The following is a 22006-nucleotide window of genomic DNA, read 5'->3' on the forward strand; positions in this document are numbered from 1 at the left end:
TGCCCCTCATGACGAGCTTCTCATCCCCCTGCACCCCAAGTCCTTCTCCCCAGGGCTGCTCTCCATCACATCATCCTCCAGCATGTATTGAAACCACAGATTGCCCCAACCCAGCTGTAGAACAGCACACGTGGCCTGGTTGAACCACGTGAGGTGGAGACTGAAACACCGAGTAGTCTGTTAAGAAAAAAAATCAGTGTAAATAGGAACCTGTGGGTTTATCCTGACGGAGAAAACACTTCTCTCAGCACCCTTTCCAGCAACAAAGCTGGTGAGGGGCCTGGAGAACAGGCTTTATGAGGAACGGCTGAGAGAGCTGGGGGTGTTTATCCTGGAGAAGAGGAGGCTGAGGGGAGACCTCATTGCTCTCTACAACTACCTGAAAGGAGGTTGTGGAGAGGAGGGAGCTGGGCTCTTCTCCCAAGTGACAGGGGACAGGACAAGAGGGAATGGCCTCAAGCTCCACGAGGGCAGGTTCAGGCTGGACATTAGGAAAAAATTTTTCACAGAAAGGGTCATTGGTCCCTGGCAGAGGCTGCCCAGGGAGGGGGTTGAGTCACCTTCCCTGGAGGGGTTTAAGGGACGGGTGGATGAGGTGCTGAGGGACATGGGTTAGTGTTTGATAGGAATGGTTGGACTCGATGATCCTGTGGGTCTCTTCCAACCTGGTGATTCTATGATTCTATGTTTGGGAACCCGGTCTGGGGGCAGGAGCAGGGGGGAGCAGCATCTTTGGGCAGGAGCTGCTGTAGGATGGAATCTCCCATCAGAGGGCGCCGCCGCCCCGCTCAACGCCGGGTCGGGGGGAGCCTCCTCCGGCACAGCCGGGGCTGCATGCAAACCTACACTTTTTATTTATTTTTGGGTTTTTAAATGCCAAAAAGAAAGTATAAAACAACTCTTTGCTGTGCCCCTGCCCAGCTCGGCGCTGGGAAAAAAAAACAACAAGGTTTTCCTTCGAAGGGGCTGCAAAAGCACCCCAAAAAATTGCCAAATTGCACCTTGTTCCACCCCGTCTGCCAGGGGGTTTGGTTAGGTTTGGAAGTCTCGCTTGTAATGGTCAGTTCTGAGCGCGTCACGGGGGTTAATGCACATTTTGGGGATAAATTGGTGCAAGTTTTCACCGACTGAAACCGCTCGGGGGGCGTGGGGGTGCAAAACAAGCACCAAAAATGCGAAGAATCTCTGTTCAGCTGAATTTTCTAAACAACCGCTTGAGACACATTTGTCATGTTCTGCAAGTGCAAGCTCAACGTGATAAGAGTGGGACTTGAAAAACAGTGTTTTGCTGTCCCTGCCATCCTGATAGCAGAGAGACAGCGCTCCTCACATTTATCTGAGCTCCTCTTTTTCCTCTCCCCGCCTCTCCCTTCCCCCAGCACGTAGAGAGTGTTTGAGTCCGGGTACCACACTGAATTAAAGCGTTATCTGTCACAAAGGAGGATGGCTCTGCCCCAGCCTGCCAGGACAGGGCTCAAAGAATTTAGCAGGAGTGATGGCCAAGGGTGCCTGTAGGAGCCCGGCATCCTCCTAGGGGACCATCCCCCTGCAGGGGTGTCTCTGCGCATCCACATGCGAACAGCTGCACCTTTTCTCCTCTTTTAGCGTGTTTTACACTAGTGCTTCCAGTGCAAACGGTCTGTCCAGCCCACTCGAGGATGTGCCCTTTTCTCCTCCTCCTCTGAGCAGAGGGAGAGAAACCTCCTCTCTGCTCTAACAGCTCCCAGCCAAGCGGTTGTCCAGCTCCTGTTACAATTCCTGGCTGATATTTGCCTCTTGCCTTTTGAGGGTTGAGTTTTTAGAAGAAGATGTTCGCTTAGAAACAGGGAGGGAGGAGGGGGAGGCTGGAGAGCATGAGGGAGAAGGGGATGAATTTATACTTTCTGCTTTAATTCGAGGCCAAAACGAAGAAAAAAAAAAAAAAGAAAAGCCCACCCTTCCCACCAGCCAGCCAACCACCGGCAGAAGAGTCTCCTGATGAAGTTCTTTTCATTTTCGAGATTACACAGATATAAAAGCGTCTTTACCTGTAGGACCTTTGAAAGTACAAAGGACACAATGCACTTTCCCACAGGATCCCATGCAGAATAACAAAGATTTGTAGGAACCTTGTAGACAGAGCTTGAAATTTCCAGAGACAGGACCTTGAATTTAGAAACACCTTCCCTCTCTCAGTCTTTTTTCCTCACCCCCCGCCCCTCCTGGTGCACCAGCCCCCTGCAAAGCTCGATTATTTCCTTCCAAAGGCGAGATGGGCTCCTCTCGCCTGCAGAATCGGTCGCCTCTTTGCTGTACAGCGCGTTAAAAAACCGGACAATGCAGGGAAGGTTTGCCTGGGGGAATAAAAAAAAAAATAAATAAAGGTTAAAAATGGTCCAACTCCTCCTCTCCCCTTCCAAACCGAGAGCTACCCGGGAAACGCGCGGTCCAACTCTGGTTTTAATCGTTTTCAGAAAGTAGCTAATCGCTATTCAAATGCGGGCAGAGAAGGTTTTGCTAAACTCCCCCTTTCTTTTTTTTTTTTTTTTTCTTCCCAGAGAAAGTGTTTTCAAGTTATAAAATACACAGCCCGAGCCTGAGGTGCGCGGCTTTCAAAAGGAAATCACTGATCTAAATTTACCCCTTTTAGATTTGCCTGAATGTGCTCGGTGAGACGCTGCTTTGGTGCTTTTACTGCATCGGAGAGGATCGTTTCTGGACGTGTGAATAAAAGGGTATCGCGTGTGGGGAAAAGCGTAATATCTCGTTGTAGATGATGAATCGTCTAGTGCAGAGGCGACCTATCCTTTATTTTAATATAAATAGGATCGAAAACATGTTCATTAATTTCTCCATTCTGCCTATCTATCCGTCTGCTAAAATAGTGGCTGTGTGCGCTCTGTAATGTGTCTATTTGATCGCTGTATATCTGTGTAGATGCTTAAATACATACACAAACACGCGTTTATATCCACTCCTATACAAATCAGGTTTGTATGTATCCATGCATATGTAATGCGCAGTGGACATGTGCCTACATATGCAAGAATATATAGAATTTACGCCTCTAAATGTGTCATTTTAGGTACGTCTGTACATGGGGAAAGTTATCTGTTCAGAGATATATGTGTCTATGTGCATGTATATGTATGTCTGTGCGTGTGGCACTTGGTATATGTGAATATCTTCATACGCCTGCATATAAGTCTCTATCTGCATGTATATGTATATATAGTCACATATATGTCTGTAGATATATGTAACTGTGTAACAGATAATGTTTTTTACTCCCCGGCTGAGGTAGACTGCTGCAGCCTATTGTTTCAGACAGCAGATATAAGTTGCGATGGAAGAGGAACGTCGGATTTGGTGTCTGTCCCCCATTTCCAATTATAGATGGATCATTACAGACAGAGAAGTACTGAGAATCCAGACATCTGCTCTTCACATGAATGCACTCACCTCCTAGAGAGCAGCCTGCCATCATGCTCTGGAAACTGGTCGAAAATGTCAAGTATGAAGATATCTACGAGGTGAGTACATCATATGCATATGAGTAAGACAGTATAGCTATATTTAAATATACATCTAGACTATAGACACAGGCAGGACTATATAATCCATATTTATCTCTGCATATACACACAGGCAGATAGAGACCCACACACCAACACACACAAACACAGAGATGCGAAACCGAGAGTAAATGCTTAAAAGCTATTTATTTGCATATTTGTATTCAGCATGCCAAGTCCTAAACTTTTTTTTTTTTTTCATGGAAAAGCTGTTTGATGCGATTTGAAACATCAAAGAAATGATCTGGGGGTTGGAATGAGGCAACTTAAAGGCAAGAGTTGGATTGTTTAGACCTCGAATTAAATATAATTCGATTAAATAGGGACAAATGTAGAGAAAAAAAAAAAGCCGAAAATAGAAGAGAAACACAATCCGGTGTTCAGGGACTGGATATATTTCTTTCTTTTCTCTTTTTATTTTGCAATTCCAAGCTAAGCTCAAGATGAATTTGGATTTCTTTTCCCTTTTTCTTGTTTTCACAATGGGAAACGTTCTTTACGATTTTTTTATCCCCGTATACCGCTAGATGAGCTGTGTCTGTGCGCATAAACTCGCTTTAATTAAGCGGCACGTACATTCTCGCACGTTTGCGAGCACAAACACACCCGAACCGAGACATCCAGAGGCAGCTCCGCACACAGCGCCGGCACGAAAAGTTGGGGGCTTTATCCAGACACCCGCGTTATTTTCGAGGTCAGAAATGCAGACCAAGAGGGGGAAAAAAAAAATCCTAGCTCAAACATGGCGAAACCTTTCTTAATTTTGCACGGTTTCCTCACCCGGATCTTTCCCAAACGGGCTCTGCGAATGCGTTTCTTGTAAGTTAACCACGGGCTGGGTTTGCTCCGAAATGGGGAAAAGGATGCGTAAAAAAAAAAAAAAAATTTAAAAAAGGGAGTTTTGCAAAATTACAGTTATTTTTTTTAATTTTTTTTTTAATTTGGAGGAGGCGTTTTTCACGGAGATAGAGGCGCGGGGGGGATATCCAGAAGGGCGCAGTGTGCGCAGGGCTGAGCGCGAGGAGGCGGCAGGGCAGGGGCTGGGAACCGGCTGGGAAATGAGATAGGGACCGAGCTGGGAAATGGGATGGGGACCGGGCTGGGAAATAGGGATGGGGACCGGGTTGGGAGATAGGAACAGGGCAGGAGCTGGGTACCGAGCTGGGAAATGAGATGGGAACCGGGTAGGGGCTGGATACCGGGCTGGGAAGTGCGATGGGGACCGGGCAGGGGATGGAGAGTGGTGTGGGGAAAGGGTAAAGCCTGGGAACCAGGATGGGAAGGGGGATGAGGACCGGGCAGGGGATCGAGCAAGGGCTGGTAAGTGCGTTGGGGACCGGGCAAGGGCTGGGAACGGGGCTGAGAAGCGAGATGGGGGCCGGGCGGGGTCTGGGTACCGGTCTCGGTACCGGTCAGGGGCTGGGTACCAGCCTGCCAGGTGGGATGGGGACCGGGCAGGGGCTGGGAACCGGGTTGGGAAGCGGGATGGGGACCGGTCAGGAGCTGCAAAGCCGGCAGGGGAGCGAGCAGGGCTGGGACGGGGCTGGGAAGCGGTCAGGGAAGCGGGATGGGGACCGGTCGGGGTGTGGGAAGCGGTCAGGGAGCGCATCCCGGGGCCAGCGGGGAGCGGGGCCGAGCGAGGGCAGAGCGGGGGCGCCTGTCCGTCCGTCCGTCGGTCCGTCCGCAGCCCGGCATTGTCTGTGCCCGCGGCAGCCGGCGACAAAGCCCCTGGGCTGCCGGGGACGGGGCTTTTCCCCCCTTCTCCAACGGGTTTTCGAGCCGGGGGAGCGGCTGGGACCGGGGGCACCGCGGCTGGGGGGGCGCCCCGAGGCGCTGGAGCCTTAAAAACGAAGAAAACAACCCCGTTGTGGGGTGTTTTGTGAGAGCTGAAGCCCTCTACGTTTATCTTTTTTTTTTTTTTTTTTAAAAAGTGTTTCCCTCTCTTCTTTCCGATTTATAATTAACAACAAGGGGCGTCTCAGCCGCTTAAACCGAATCTGTTCTTAAAACAAAAGTGTGTGTGTGTGTGTAGGCGCGGGGGGGGCTGCGGGGGGAGCGTGAGTCTATTTAGGAAGGAACGTAAGTTGAACTTTAACAGAAATGGCAGACAGTCCAGTTGAACGGGTTCCTGCGACATCAAAAAGGTTTTAAATCGCCCCCGGCTTTGCCCCGAAACTATAAATTTACTCTCCTTTAAAATTCACTGCGTACATTTCACATTTGGGTGAAAATCGGGAGATATATATACTTTTTTTTTTTTCTTCCTACCGGGCGGGAGGAACAGGGGTCAGGAAAAAAAAAGTGAAGCCCAACTTAATGCAGATTCCAGTATTTATTTGGCTTTTGCGAATAAACACGGTCTGTAACGTGCACCAGAATGGCTTAATCTCCGCTCTAAATATTATAGTGACTGCACATTTCTTTAAAAAAAATATACATATATATATAGGAAAGGAGTAGAAAAGCCTCTTTTTTCCTCATTATTTGTTAAAAAAATATATAGAAGAACAAAAGCACCAAAGGCAATCATTTCCTTGTATTAGGAATGTATAATTAAATGTTAAAAAAAAAAAAAAAAAGGAAATCTGTTTTCTCTTCGCCTCTAGCATCGCTGCATCTCACTTCCTCGCTCCAGCTCAGCAGCGTCTACTTTCCCCACCTTCCTCCGCTCGAGTTAATTGAAGTTATGCCTCCTCTTTGCTAAACTTTTTCCCCTCTCTCCCCAAACTCTGCCCCTGCCAGCCCCCCTCGTCTGATTACATCGAGTAATTCTCCACTGAATGAACGTCATTTACAATAGTAGGGGAGCTCTCGAGCTGCTGCCAGCTTCACGCTCCATTTGGTCCTGCATTCTCCCTTTAAAGTAGTCGTGTAATATTAATAGTCATGAATATCAATTATTATGAGGCGGCGTAGGGAAGGAAAGGGAGGAAGGGGTAGCGGAGCAGTCTGAGCCCAGCCTTGGGTTGAAGAGGATTGGATTTGGGAGCTCAAAGGAAAAAAAAAAAAGAAAAAAAGCGGGGGGGGGAGAAAAAAAGCAGCCCCCGAGAGGGAGGGGTGGCTCCTGTGTGCAGAGAGAGGTTTCCAGGCTCGGGTTTGGGGGCATCGTGTTTTTTTTTTTTTTTGTCTGTTTTTTTTTTTTTGTCTTTTTTTTTTTTTTGATGGATAGACTTCGAAATACCTCAAGCTGTTCTGTGTCCAACACGCCCCTTTGCAGATCTCCTTGATATTTTTCCCTCCAATTATTAGTATTAGCACCATTCTTTTATTTTTAGCTATTACAAGACTTTTTTTATTTCCAGATGTTAGTCCACACCTATTCCGCCATGGTGAGTTCGGATCCATGTTGTACTAGAATTGCATGTTCTCTCTCTCGATCTGTTGTCTCTCTCTCTCCCTCTCTCTCTCTTTTTAAACGCCTTTGGCTTGGTAATTTAGCACAATAATTGGAGGAGGCTTGCAGCTGCTTCTCCCTTTTTGCATTGTGTGTTCTCGATTTGAGCGAGGGGAGCTTGGGGGGAGAGCAGGGGGAAAAAAATCAACTTTCCCCCCCCCCCCTTTTTTTTTTTTAATATATAAACGATGTGAGCCACCGCTTGTGGGGGGTTGAGCTGCACTTTGTGGAACAGATATTTTTCTTGTTTACTTTTAGCCTCGCAGCTTCGGCGCGATGGAGTTGGACGAAACTCCTCTCCTACCTTTTTCTCTGAAGCCTCCACACTCCCCCCCTCCCCCCCCCCCAGCGCCCCCTGCACACCCCAAAGACTTTTCATTACAATTAACCCCCACCCCACTCTCCGGAATATAATATTGGGAAAGGAGACAAAAGGCACTGGAAGTTGCAGCAGAAATCATAGCGGCTGGATTTGTTCGATACAGAGGTTTCATTTTTACTTTATTTGATTTATTTTTAATTTTTTAAATTTTTTTTTAGGGGCAGGCTCTTTATACAAAGAGCTCCCGCGATTTTTATTTTGAGTTTGGGTTTTCTTTTTTTTTTTTTTCCCAAGTCCTTTCTCAGACAACTTCTTACCTCGGGCTCCTCCGAGAAGTGCAACTTTCCTTTCGCTCTTTTCCACCTCAAGACGCGTTGGTGATTTTTAACTTTCAGGACTTCAGCGGAGGGAACAAACAGACGCTTGGAAACTTTAGGCAGGACAAGGAAAGGGGGCGGTGTGTGTTTGGAGGGATTTGGGCGTTCTTAATTTCTCTTTATTTATGATTTTTTCTTTTTCACTTTTTGTTTTATTTGAGGGAGGGGGAATCGCGTTAGTGGACTGAATATTTTTAATATTTTTTTTACTTTTTGTTTTATTTGGGGGAGGGGGAATGGCGTTAGTGGACTGAATTTTTTTTTATTATTTTTGATTTTGTTTGGGGGAGGGGGAATCGCGTTACTGGACTGAATTTTTTTTTGTTTGTTTTATTTGGGGGAGGGGGAAGTGCGTTAGTGGACTGAATTTTTTTTTATTTTATTTTTTGTTTTATTTGGGGGAGGGGGGAGTGCGTTAGTGGACTGAATATATTTTTTTTTACTTTTTGTTTTATTTGGGGGAGGGGGGAATGGCGTTAGAGGACTGAATATTTTTTTTTTAAATTTTTATTTTATTTGGGGGAAGGGGAATGGCTTTGTTGGAGCGGAGTCAGGGGTCGCAGGCGCACGGAGCTCCAATCCTGCATTTTTAACGCTGACATTTAGCATTTCTCCCTCGTCCCCCTCGATGCTTATTGGGGACAGACACGCTGTGGGTGCGAAAAGCTGGAAGTTTGTAACCTTCAGCGGGGGGGGAAGGTTTAGAAAAGCCTTAGGGTGCAGCTGTGCGCGTTTTTTGTTTAATTTTAGGCGGGGGTTGCCTTCCTCGGGCTTGTTCTTTGTGCTGAAAGAGGCTGTCGCTGTGCTTGCCCCGCAGGACCGGCACGACGGGGTCCCCGGGCACAGCTCGCGGCTGTCCCAGCTGGGCTCGGTGTCGCAGGGCCCCTACTCCAGCGCCCCCCCGCTGTCCCACACGCCGTCCTCGGACTTCCAGCCGCCGTACTTCCCCCCCCCCTACCAGCCGCTCCCGTACCACCAGGGCCAGGACCCCTACCCGCACGTCAACGACCCCTACGCGCTGAACGCGCTGCACCAGCCGCAGCAGCACCCGTGGGGGCAGCGCCAGCGCCAGGACGTGGGGGCCGAGCCGGGGGCGCTGCTGCCGCAGCCCCGCGCCGCCCTCCCGCAGCTCTCGGGGCTCGACCCCCGCCGCGAGTACCACTCGGTGAGGAGGCCCGACGTGCTCCTGCACTCCGCGCACCATGGGCTGGACGCCGGCATGGGGGACGGGCTGGCCCTGCACGGCATCGGCCACCCGGGCATGGAGGAGGTACAGGTAAGGCGCCGCTTCTGCCCCACCAACCCCCCCCCACACCCCCCCGAGGATGCTCCCACCCTTCCCTCGCCTCCTCCTTTCCCCCCTCCCTCGCTGCCACCCACTGCCCTGCCCTGGGAGCCCTCCTCGTGGCAGGGAGGCAGGCGCAGCGCTCTAAACAGAATCATAGAATCACAGAATCATAGAATAACCAGGTTGGAAGAGACCCACAGGATCATCGAGTCCAAACATTCCTATCAAACACTAAACCATGTTCCTCAGCACCTCGTCCACCCGTGCCTCAAACCCCTCCAGGGAAGGTGACTCAACCACCTCCCTGTTCCAGTGCCCAATGACCCTTTCTGTGAAAAATTTTTTCCTAATGTCCAGCCTGAACCTCCCCTGGTGGAGCTTGAGGCCATTCCCTCTTGTCCTGTCCCCTGTCACTTGGGAGAAGAGCCCAGCTCCCTCCTCTCCACAATTTTCTCTTAGGTAGTTGTAGAGAGCAATGAGGTCTCCCCTCAGCCTCCTCTTCTCCAGGCTAAACACCCCCAGCTCTCTCAGCCGCTCCTCTTGTTCTCCAGCCCCTTCCCCAGCTTTGTTGCTCTTCTCTGGACTCGCTCCAGAGCCTCAACATCCTTCTTGTGGTGAGGGGCCCAGAACTGAACGCAGGATTCGAGGAGCGGTCTCCAAAACATGCACAGTTTAAGCCCGGCTTTTCGAATTCCAGTTATTTCCCATGCAATTTCGGCTTTCTCTCCTCCTCCCACCCCCCAGCCAATTTCCTGCAGTTCAGGGATTTTGATGAAACTGTCAAATTATTGCATTTTCCATCCGGGAGGGAGGGAAAATATAAACAAAGCCCACACCAAAAAGCAATAACCGGTGACCAGGAGCAAGCCACCCCCTCCCCTTCGTTATCAGCATAGCCTAGCACAGATTTAAAAGAGTTTTATTCCCTCTTCTGGATAACAAAGGAGTTTCACCGAGCTCGGAGCACGGTGTTTCCCAGCTTCCTTCCATCCCTCCAAAACCCTCACCACGTGCTGCTCCCCAAAACCAGAGAGGCCCTGAAGAGCCTCGGTGCTGGGGTGGCTCCCCCCAACTCCCCAGAGAGGAGCAGGGCCTGATGGGGGACCCCGAGTGGGCATGAAGCCTCCAGGGTCTCAAATCAGGTTTTACCAGCCGGGATTTGGGGTTCTCCCCCATCCCCTCTCTCCCTTCCCCACCCCCAAGTTTATATGTCACCTGTATAATTTTTATATATATATATATAATTTATTTATATGTGGGACAAATAAAGAACTAGAGGAATAGATGATACGGATTTCAAAGTTGCAGAAGTGGAAAAAGAAAGGCGAAAAGAGGAGGCTGAGAAGGGAAAAAAAAAAAAAAGGCACGAAAAAGGGTCCTGCTGATCATTACAGGAATGGGCAGCAGGGAAGCAGAGGGGCTGTATCGCATCGCCTGGAGGCAAAGCTCCGGGCTTCTCTGGGGCGAGTTATTTTGGAAATAGAAAGGTTTTGGGGTTTTTTTCTTTTTTTCCTGGCTGGATTGGCCTCTGCTCAGTGGCCGCCGGGTCGCTGGTTTCTGCGGGTTTCCCAGCTGGTTTTGAGAGCCGGGGGCAGCCCCTGACCCCCACGTCTCGCATTCCTGGCTCAGAGAAACCGGCTTGCAGGTCGAGGCGAGTTTTACCTCTGTGAGTGCAGGAAGGGGATCGCTCTCCCTCTTTCTCTCCGCAACCCACAGTCGTTAAGTACAGTTTGTGCTTTGGTAATTACACTTTCCCCAAAGAAAAGCTGCCGGTTGTTCGCTCTTGTGAGAAAGAGAGAAAGAGAGAAGAGGAAAGGGATAAAAAGAAAAAAAAAAGACGAAAAAGAACGAAAAGAAAGCGAAAGACAAAGTAGAAAAGCTAGAGAGGGAAAAAAAAAGAGAAGAAAAGGTGGAAAAAGAGAAGGGAGATAGAAGTAAAAAAGAAAAGCAGGGAGGAGGGAGGGAGAAAGAGAGAAAAAGAGAAAGAAGGAGAAAGAAGAGAGAAGGAGAAGTCCTTCTCAGCTCAAATTAAGCTGCTCTTCTTCCCTTTTCCTTTTCCTTCTGCGGGCAGGGCACCTCCCCGCACCCGAGATGGGATGGGGATGGGGATGGGCCAGGGCAGAGGATGCTGCGAACCAGCTGGGCTGAGGTTCTCGGTTTGGGGGGCTGAGGCGGCGGGGGGGCTGGTCTCAAGGCTGGGGGAGGAGGAGAAGAGGGAGAGGAGGGTGTCCCAGGGAGAAACACGTGAAGGAAGAAGTGTCCAACTGCAAGTTAGCACAGGCAGGAGGCAAAGCAGCCCAGCTTTTTTTCTGTTCTTGCCCCCTCCCTAAAGACAGATGAAGTTGGGCAGTTTTCCACCCTGATTTTTAATATGGGTTTAGCCTGGATTCAAGGAATCCCCTCTGGCTTCCAGGATTCCTATTTCGGAGACATATTATCCCCCAACGCTAGGGAGAATTTCCAGGAAGGGTCTTAAATAAGGTTGGGGTTGTTTTTTCCCTATTTATTTGTTTGTTTTTAGCAGTCCAGAAAGTTGAACTGATGTCTAGGGATACAGTTGGGGAAAAAAAAGAAAAAAGATGTGTGTCTCATCTATGCCGTGAGAAGGGTCTGGGCTGACCAGGGAGAACGAGGCAGAGGAAAAGAGTGCGTGACAGAGAGAAACAGCGGTTATTTTATAAACACCAAACCCAGACCATGTGTGAGCCATTGTCCAGGGGTAGAATTAAGTGATTGTAACACGATAGCGCTCTGTTATTGTAAACAGGACGGGTTGTATCCCTATTACCGCCCCTTTCGAGAGGAATTTTCAATCTGCGATTTACAGCCCTCAGACAGGGAACAGAGAAGCCGAGACCCAGCTATTGAAAACAAATTTGCATCTTCTAATAGGGGCTCTGAAAACCACCCTTGCGTCTCCAGGGTTTCTTTTTTTTCCTCCTCGCTGGCTAGGCGAAAGCGGAGTTTTGCTGCTAAAAGAGAGGATAAAGAGAATATACAGGGGGAAATCCAGATTCTCTAAAGGAAAACAAAAAGATCAGTCTTCGGGGTGTTTTTTTTCCTCGGATGATCCGCAGCTGTTGAATAAGTTGTATTTATGGTGTTCAGGAAACTCCGAGCTATCAGATTATTGGAGGAGGAGAGGGAGGGGAATCTTACTCTCCAGATTTTCTAAGTATGTCTGGAAGCTCATCACCTTTCCCCTCCCTGCAAACACTCCTCCTCCTCACTCTCACTGCCATCCCCTCTCCTATGAGCTACCTAGAGGCACGGAAAGTTAAGTTACACCAAAACACCCAAGTCTCTTATAAAGTAACCCCTGGTATCACTTTTAACTAAAGAAGTCTAGTAATTAAAAGTCTGAGTTGTTTTTCCACGTTTCCGCATGCAGTCCTAATTAAATCTTTACGATCCTCTCTGTGACTATTAACTGCCAGCATGCTGAGCGAATATCCTGTACAAAAACCCAGCAGGAGGGCGTAATTAGATAGAAAATCAGACAGGAGTCTTCTCATTAACTACAACAACTAACCCACGTTGCTGATGGAGCGAGCGGGGTGCGCGCACGCACATAAAGCGAGCGCGCAGCCCTCCGCTCCAGAGATAAGGTGAGATAAGGAGGGGAAAAAAAGAAGCAGCAAAGGGAAGAAGCAGCAAAGAGAAGAAACAGCAAAGGGAAGATGGCGATAGGTATTTAGCTCGGGTTCTGTGCCAGCCAGGAGCATCGCAGGTTGCGGGCTGTGCTCAGCATCACTCTCTGTGAGCCGCTGAGGAAGAGGAGGGAAGGCTCTGTAATTTAATTTTGTGCCCTTTAGGTACGCAGCCTATTGATTAGGAGGGAGAGACCCAGCCGCACACACACACGCAGCAGAAGGAGCCACAGAGCGCTCCTTCCAGCGTGGGTTCAGGGAAAATGAAAGGGGAGATCTCACAGAAAGTGTTGTTGCGTCCCAATTTGAGAAGGTGTAGTTCTCTCCCAAATCATAGAACCATAGAATTCCTTGATTGGAAAAGACCTGTGAGACCATCAAACCATATTCCATCTCGAACGCCTCTGCTGAGCAAAGAGAGATGGAGATGAGGGCTGGATAAGCTCAGCCTCTCTGTGCAGCACAGATGGAGTTAGAACAGGCAAGAAAATCATTGCTTTGCTGTAAAGGTGTTTCCTTTATCAGAGAAAAAATAATGTTAAAACCCGGAACCCCCCCCAAATCTACTTAGTGACGAGAAAAATCAAATAATAAACCCAAGAAACCCGCAGGTCCTCCCTCTCTCTGAAACCCTGAATTTATCCTGACACGGAGCCTGTCGCGATTCTGCAATCAATTGCTCTTATGGCACCTCCTCTCTTTGGGAGACGGTTCTGCTGTGCCCTCAGCGGTACTTTTGGTTTGTTTGTCTCCTGTACATCCCACTTTGGCGCTGGGAAACCAAACCCAACGTTTTCTCTGCCCTCTGTGCCCGTCTTTGTTCTCTTCCCTGCTGAAGAAGTTAATTCCGCAATAACAGGTGTGCGGGCTGGAAAGAAAGGACATGGAGGGGGAAAAAAAAGAGGGAGGGAAAGGCTTTGGAGAGGAAATAGGGAGGGTTTTCCTAAGCCATCGGTTTGATAGTTCATAGTTTTGATAATGAGCATCCCTGCTCCCCGTCCCCACTGATCCAGGAGGTAGAAGCGACCTCGGGAGCTGTAAATCTCTTTCTGCTTGCACCCTACACCATGTGGGTTTTGTGCTGTGCTCCGGATTGCTCAGGCTTTAATTAAAAGTCCATAACGTAAACTATTATATATAAAAAGTAAATGGTCCTTGAATTATTAAGATGTAGGAGGGTTAAACAAACAAACAAAAAAAAAAAAAGAAGGGGGGGAGGGGAAGGAGGGAGAGAGAAGGGGAGGGAGAATTTAAGTATTTAAATTGTCCTTAATCGTGTTCATTTATGTCGTGCAATAGATCTTGCAGATGTTGCCAAATTGCCAGATTTCCAAAGGAAGAAATATAGGGCTTTATCGAATGCAAAAAAGTCTATGCTGTATCTATGTTTTATAAGATGACAAAACCAGTATTGCAACCCCATATGTTTCACACCTCTTTTTTTTTATTATTAGAAGACCTTATAATTTGTAAGAATTTCATTTCCTTGTCTATTTTGCAGAATAATAATAGATATAATAGTAATAAATCCCCCCTCCCTCAGTGAATTAATATAAATGGAAATAACAGAAACTCCAGTTTGGGATGACATGATTTATGTACGCGATTCTTTAATATCCAGTCAATTTGAATAGTGATGTTTTTATATCCACAGTCAGTTGAAGATGCCAATAACAGCGGTATGAACTTATTGGACCAGTCTGTCATTAAAAAAGGTATGGATTATTCCAACAAGCTAGACAAACTTTTACTGCGTGGCAATATCTTCATGATATATATTTTTACTTTGGGGCGATGAATTTATCCGGGAAGGAGTCACTCGTGGCAGCAGGATGAGCAGCTGATTGGATCGGCAGATAGAGGGAAGGGAAAAGGAGAGGGATGTGGAAGGAAGAGCGCCCATTTCCCCCTCCCCCGTCCTTCGAAGGGTTTAATTACACACACGCTCTCTCATGGCTCACCCCGTGCTCAGATGCAGCTTCCACCGTCCCCTCCTCTTTCCCCCTCGTGGTCCTCGATGGGGACCCCTTGGTTTGAGTGGGGGAAGGGGGATGCTTCCCCTCGGGGCTTAAAACGCGTTTCCCAGGCGAATCGAACATGAAGGGGAGAGGAAGAACTGCCTGTGGAAAGAAAGGCAGCCCCGACCCCCTTCCCCCCTTCCTCTCAGAGTCCCCCCTTCCCCATTTTTTAAACCTCCCTGCATACGCGCGCATGATTTAGTGTAACTGCAGCATCACCCCATACTGTTTCAGGGAATGTGATATTAACAAATGTTTGCAGTCTCTCGTACAGCTGTAAGCAAAATAATTAACTAATTAAACTAATTAAATGTAATTACAATAACTCATTTCGGGCGTATTGCAGCTGCTTAATTTTTTTGCGTTTCTCTGACAGCCCCTCGAAGATGCTGGGCGATTGCTGGTGTGTTCTGCTGATAGACATTAAACAGATCACACGCTGCAAATGGAGGGGAAGCTATCTTTAATTATCTAAGGAGTTTCTATTTCTAGATTCAATTTTAAGCACCAGAGACGAGGCTTGGAAATGCTGTCCCTTATGCTTAACTATCAGCGGCACTTATCTCCGGGACCTTATTATTTGTCAAACGCTCACAAACGCTTTAATAGGGATGATCTTTCAGAGCGTAAAGCAAAATAACAGGGAAGGTGTTTATTTAAAATGTGTTCGAGGCGGCAGGAGTTCCTCCCGTGTATTTATTGTCTTTTAATTTAAATCCTCGCGTACAGTCCCTCTTTCACCCCCACGATCGGGTGCTGCTTGTTTGAGGGAGGGCGGTGAATGTTCGGGGACCCGAGCAGCAGCTTTTCTGAGCACGAGGCGGAAAGTCGAAGGTGTTTCTGAGAAACGGAAAAATCATACCTGCTAAAAAAAAAAAAAAAAAAAGAAAAAGTTGCTTTTCCTGTTTTGATTCAGTTGGAAGGCTGAGTAGATTTTGAGCTCGGGCCCCGTAACCTGATGGCGTTTAGCTGTATTTTTGATTGTATTTTTCTCCTCTCTCCCCTCCCCTCTCCACCCCCGCTTGACACCTCATACACGATGTTTCCTCTCGGGTGTATTTGATTAATTGGTGCTTGATTTGTGGTGGAGAGACTCCTTTCTAAGGTGGCTCCGTGCTCCTCTTTTCCCTTATGGGAATGTGGGGTTTTTTTTTTCTCAGAACGTTTCTGTTGCTCTCCCAGCCCCAAATCCTCTCCTCCCCCCCTCTGCCTGCGTCTCTTCCTCCCCCAGAGGAGGAGGAGGGCAGAGATATTTGATGTGCGCGCTGAGCGGAGCCGTGAGAGAGCGGGTAGCACCGAAATGTGAATATTGACAACTGTGCGCGTTGGGGAGAGGAGGAGATGCGCTCATTGGGCATCGCAGCGCCCCGGGAGAGACCTCTCGGGGTTATCATCCGTGATGAACAGGACACGCATGCACTTTGGAAATTAGCTTACCCAAAAAGATCCCGAGATCCGTCTGCGGCTGTTTTAAAGTCGCTGGAGGAGGGTTTTCTTCCTTGGAAGTAACGCTGAGCTCTAAGAAACTTTCCAGCATGAAAGGGACATTGTGAGCTCAGTTTCTTTTTTTTTTTTTTCTTGCACAGGGAATTTCCTGGGTGCGGAGGGAGAGAAACTGGTAATAAATAGCGGGGCACATTTCTGGGGGACAATATGTGATCAGAACGAGAGAAGGAGCAGCACAGAGAGGGCTCAGCATGGATATCGCTTTGCTCCCTGCAGTTTGCAACCGTGAGGGTGTAATTTAAAGTGAGAACAAGTTATTCAAACTCTGGAAGTTGCTGTGACAGGCGGATGGCATCGATAGTTGGATGGATAGAGGGATAGATGGATGGGTAGATGGATAGATAGATAAATAGATAGATGGATAGGTGGATGGATGGATAGATGGATGGGTAGATAGATGGATAGATAAATAGATAGATGGATAGGTGGATGGATGGACAGATAGATGGATAGGTGGGTGGGTGGATGGATGGATGGATAGATAGATAGAGAGATAGACAGATATTGCCTGATTGCTGTGCAGTAGAGCACTCCCTGTGCTACATATTTGCTAGGAGAGGATTGGAGTGTATCTATTCATCAAGCCCCACTTTATTTCTTAAAATGTTTTAATTACAACGTAGAGAAAAAGTATGATGCGAACTTGAAGTCTAAACTTAATCGTGTAAGCCAGACTGTGCCTGTTTCTTCATGGTCTGTGAGACCTGCAGAGGGAATTATCTCTCTGTGCAACAAGGTTGCCCAAAATATTAAGGAAATTATAGAGGGATTGATAGACGGGTATCGATTTATTTCGCGTATCGATCCCGCACAGCAGATCACGTACACACAGTCCCTTGTTATGTTTGCTATCAGAGCTTACTTGACATTTCTGAAGTAATTTAGTTAAGAGGAAATGAGTTGTTCCCAGTAGAGAGAGCAAACGAGTGGAGTGAAGGTAGCCAGCGTGATAAATGGCTCTTTCATTTGGAGATCTCCAGAGCTCGTTTAAGGCTAATTTTCTGTATTAGCCCCCTTTGAGCTATTAATGCACTAGGCAGGGACCGTGGCCCCTCTCTTCGCTGCCCCATTAGAGCGAGCATTAAGCCACCAAGCCTGAACTCGCCGTGGTGGCTGGAATAATGAAAGGTGCTTTTTAAACTCCTCTAATCTCAAGTGGCAGAGGGTGGTTAATACGATTTGAAGGGGGCTGGTCAATGAACAATCAATAAACTAATAATGAGAAGGATGCGGTACATTAACAGCCTAAAAATCCAACAAGACATTAAAAAATCATCGTTAGCTCCTAGTTCCATTAGGATTTGGGTGGTGGGAGTGGGAGGGAAGGAACCAGATAAATCATCACGATGATAATAATCACCAAGAGCATTAATACCAGATTTAACTCGGTTTTAAGAGCTTACCGGCTGCACGTTTTGAGGCCTTTCTCTGCTGAAGTGAAGGGTTTCCCCGTGTGTCAGGAATAAAAGAGCAGGTCTGCTTGTCAGCTGCTCATTTCCAATCTGCTTGGCACCGGCTAGGGAGAAACAAGTTGTCCTCTTGCAAAACCCTGCGTGGCCCGAGTCCCAAGTTAATTTTTTGTGACTCTGGGGCACAGTCAGTGACCTTAAAATTATCCTGATGTGTTTATTTACTTGCAGCCGCTTCGTGTGCGCTCTCGCATCTGATTTAGCACAAAAGAGCATTGTACCCCTGGCACCTTAATGCAGCCTCTCCTTGCTAACACCTTCTCTCGTTCCTATTATTTTAAAATTATTTAAAAAAAAACAGACGAGAGGAGGTGCCTTGACATTTTTTTTTTAATCTCAATAATGCAGCATAAGGATCCTCCTCGCCCTTTCCTGAAGTATCCGGATAAATGATTAACTGCAAACACCCTGGCCTCAGCTTTCCAGGTGATAGATCTGGAGTCGAGGATGGTGTTTCATTGCCAGTCGGTTCCGTGCTTTTTCCCGGATTACCCACTGAACCTTAAGAGCCACTTTAATTGAATGCAAAACGACTTCGAGGGAATATGTTTCACATTGAAATTTAGCCCCAGCTTCCAGGGAAAAGGGGCTGCGATGGAGGAGAGGGAGGGTGGAAGAGGAGGAGACGAGAGGGACAGGAGGGAAGGGAACATGAACGCACATTTTGTGTATTTATTCATTAAAATTAAAATAACGGAGTCTTTTAGTGGCAATGGCTGAGGCGCCATCCCTTGACCTGCTCGGTTTAGCTACCAAGTCAGAACAAACCACCAGTGAGTGACAACAAAGTCCTGTTGTTAGAAACGACAAAGAACTTTTTACACATTTCACGTCCAGTAGGTAGATTTAAAAAAAAAAAAAAAAAAAAAAAAAAAAGTGAAGGCACTTCTATAGCTCATTAGCAGTAAGTTTGTTAGTAATAAACATAAGAAACACTTCTTCTGATTAATTGATTGACTGATTGACTATAATGTTATTCACCAGGGTTATGACAGCGATATCCACAGCTTAAAGCCTCTCTATTCAGCTATTTTTAAGACATAATCCTATTTATTTGCTTATTTTTAGTGTGGTTACTCCCATTTCCTCCTGTCCGCGTGCATTTGCGCGCATTTTCACGCGTTGGCGGAGAGCAACCCAGCAGAGAACCGCCACCAAAAAAAACCCTAAGACTTAATGTATGCACAGAAAATTGTAAACATGTAAAGAACTGAAAGCTTCACGCTGGGTTTCGCCATGCTCCATTTCCCCACCATTTCCTGCTGTCGTTTTAAAGCGATCTCACTCATCTAGAGATCCCGTTTGCAGGAGCACTGTGCTTATAATTACTAACAAATCAAGCGGCTACTGTTGCTCTCCCGGTTTATTGATAAGCTGAAGAGAAATGGAAGGGGGAGAAATGACAAAGGAGCTGGAAGTAACCACAGGGAGAGAAGGAGAGAGGGAAAAAAGAGAAGGAGAGAGAGAAGAAGAGAGAGAGACAAGGAGGGAGAGAGAAAAGAGATGGAGAGATAGAGAGAGAGGAAGAGAGACACAAGGAGGGAGAGAAATAAAAGAGATGGAGAAAGAGAGGAAGAGAGAGAAGGAGGGAGAGAGAGAAAAGAGAAGGAGGGAGAGACATAAAAGATGGAAAGAGAGAGGAGAGAAGGAGAGAGGGAGGAAGAGAGAGAAGGAGGGAGTGAGATAAAAGAGATGGAGAGGGAGAGAGAGGAAGAGAGAGAGGAGGGAGAGAGAAAGAAAATAAGAAAGAGGGAGAGAGAAAGAAAATAAAGTGAAAGAGAGAAAGAAAGGGCTAGATAAGGAGAATGGGGTTAAAAAGAGAGGAGAGAGGGAAAGAGAAATAAAGGAGAGAGAGAAGGGAGAGACTTTGGAAGGGGGCACTATGTATCTGTGAACGCTCTCTCTCACACAGAACAGAGTTTGGAGTGAAGGAAAACGTGGACAGTTTCTGCTGGGGTTCACAAGGACTGGATGGCATAAAGTTAAAGCCGAAGTGGTGGGGATGCTGCGTGTGTCCCTGTGTGTTATTCTGTATTATTTCAGCAGTTGTGGCAACTCCTGACCAACTGGGAAAGTTGACATCAACCAAAAATACACTGTGCTTTGCAGTTTATTGACACACACTCAGGGATCTGACACACGCAGCTGCACACACGGATGTGTCTGTGTTCACCCACTAAAATCTCCACGTTATATTATCTCTGGTAACGTCTGAAAAGCTACAGTCGTGATAAACATATAGATATGATATAGATAGAGATAATTCATTCCATGGCAAACACTTTTTTGAGGCAGCATTAGGTAATTTACAGAAGATATAGAGTCTAGATAGAATACATCTCTCTGAAGCTATGAAATTGCAATAGATATGCTTACACCGCCTGGAAAGCTTCTAAAATGGGGTTGGAGTTAAACTCCAGCTGATGGGTATGTTCATGGAGTCCTTTTCGGGGAGGCAGTGGCAGGAACAATAGCTGAGGAGCTCTCAGCAGAGCTGGGAAGGGAGCCAGCCTGCTTCCCAACTGCAATTTGCAGGGAAAAGGAAAACACTGAGCAGGTAAACCCCCAGATTTCAAAGGTTAACTAATGTAATCAGCTCTCCGAAAGGCCAAAGCGAGTGGGGTGAGGGACATTTAAGCGCTGCACGGGTCCCCCTCTCTCTCTTTAGTGAGTTTGGGCTAAGATCAGATGGCCGTGGAATTGCTGCCTCTTGTTTAATTTCTCAGTTCACTGGACAGTGACCTGATAAACCGGTCACTAAATATAACCACGGCCGAGGTGTTCCCGGCCCGGTGCTTGGCCAGAGGGAACCACCAGCCGGGAGGAGCTGTCAGGTGCCTCCGCTTTAACCCAACTTGCGTGGGGATTTAACTTTTTCTTGATGCTCCCCTCGAATGACGTTGCAGAACCTCGTGCATCGAAGCGACAGATCTGTGTGTAAAGAGGGAAAGAGAGAGAGAGACTCATTTTTTTTTTTCTCTTCCATCGCTGCCTCTGATACCCCTAAAGAGTCTTTTCCTGTAGAATCAATGGGAGGAAAATCCTATTAATAGCAACGAAAGCAGGAGCGGACCTCTAACTCTTTTATAACTGTTTCTGTGCCGTTCTCAAGCTGTTTGAAACCGCCTTTATGAGCTGCATAAAGGGCCCGGCTAAAAATAATAGAGAAATAGGAATCCATTTCACTTTCCGATTCCCTGGAGTAAAGCCACTCGAAATAATTTGTTTATACTGGAGACTGTACACAAGGCGTACGAAGCGATATGTACATCTCAGATCGACATGCCTCTTGGTTTTGGGCTGTTATAGAGGTTTTATTGTGGGGGTCTGGTCTGGCGGTAGGAAACGATCTGTAATAAAAACAGTGGAACACGGTGGTGTCTATTCCGTGCGCTGAGGTTATAAAATTGGCAATTGCCCAGTAGTTAGCACTTGGTAATATATTAGGATACCCGATCTTATTGTTTAGCAGCTCCAGACGACTTAAATGCCCCCTCAACGCTAATGGTTTGATTCTTCAGATATGTTGCAAATAAACAGGGTTTTTATGACTTAACTGACGTGTGTTATAACCACCTAAATAGCTGGCATATGTGCACAATAGAACCCTATTATTTGCCGGGTTGGTTTTACAATTGATTGAATGGAAACGGGAGGCTGTGAGGTAGAATCTGCTCGACGAGGGTGTGTTAGCAATTAGTTTTCTCCCCCGAAACACGCCCGGACTCCACCACCCCCAGCAAAAAAACCCGATTCGGGGTGTATTTTCCGTAAGGAAAGAGCGAGTCGCAGCGATTCCGAGAGGAAGCAGCAGCTGTCAGCTCTTATTAACTCCTGCATAAAACATACCATAACTACGGTTTGTTATCAATTACTTGCAGAAATGAAACAACTGGGAAAATGCAGCGAGGCTCCCTATAAATTAAAGTGATTGGTTGATTGATTAGAGCACCTGCTGTAAATCATAACAGTTACACACAATTATGAGGCAGCTATTTAAGCGCATTTGTAAACAAAGCTCATGTCACGGGGGAATTGCTCTCGCGTTAAGTTTAGTTTATTTTTTGTTTGTTGGTTTATTATTGTGCCTGGTCGCCGTTATAGGAGTTTCTTCATTGTAATGCTCATGGTTGGTTTTAAAATAACCTCACTATTTTCCCAAAGGAAAGAAATACATGTTTTTTATTGTAGACAGAGCAGCGTGGGTTTGATTTGTTTAGTTTCGCTTTATTGTTATGTTTTGTCCCCCCTCCCTCCGTAACTACCATTAAATATGTTATAGTACTTAGATCGGTTTTATTTAGGGGGGGAGGGGGAAGAGTTTTTCTTGCTTCACGGACAGCACAATATGATGAAGGTAAACGCAATGGTTAGACCAGGCTTTTTAATTTTTTCTTTCTGGTGTTATTTTCCTTTTTTTCTTTTTTT

At 47.0% G+C, this 22006-nt stretch overlaps 1 protein-coding gene across 6 annotated transcripts in view; it reads left to right on the plus strand.

Annotated features, from left to right (window-relative positions):
* Positions 1-3103: 3103 nt before the first annotated feature.
* TFAP2B (transcription factor AP-2 beta) overlaps positions 3104-22006 on the plus strand; it is a 29877-nt gene continuing 10974 nt past the window's right edge. Inside the window, exons 1-4 of one of the 6 annotated variants that reach the window (XM_069850781.1) lie at positions 3104-3512; positions 6857-6883; positions 8465-8923; positions 14240-14300. In XM_069850781.1, the coding sequence (XP_069706882.1) occupies positions 3432-3512; positions 6857-6883; positions 8465-8923; positions 14240-14300 (628 nt within the window). In that variant the 5' untranslated portion in view covers positions 3104-3431. The remainder of the gene's footprint in view (positions 3513-6856; positions 6884-8464; positions 8924-14239; positions 14301-22006) is intronic. The other 5 variants (XM_069850780.1, XM_069850783.1, XM_069850782.1 and 2 more) reach the window with 5 other exon arrangements.

The sequence above is a fragment of the Phaenicophaeus curvirostris genome, chromosome 2 (genome assembly GCF_032191515.1).
Source record: "Phaenicophaeus curvirostris isolate KB17595 chromosome 2, BPBGC_Pcur_1.0, whole genome shotgun sequence".
Classification (NCBI taxonomy): Eukaryota; Metazoa; Chordata; class Aves; order Cuculiformes; family Cuculidae; genus Phaenicophaeus; species Phaenicophaeus curvirostris.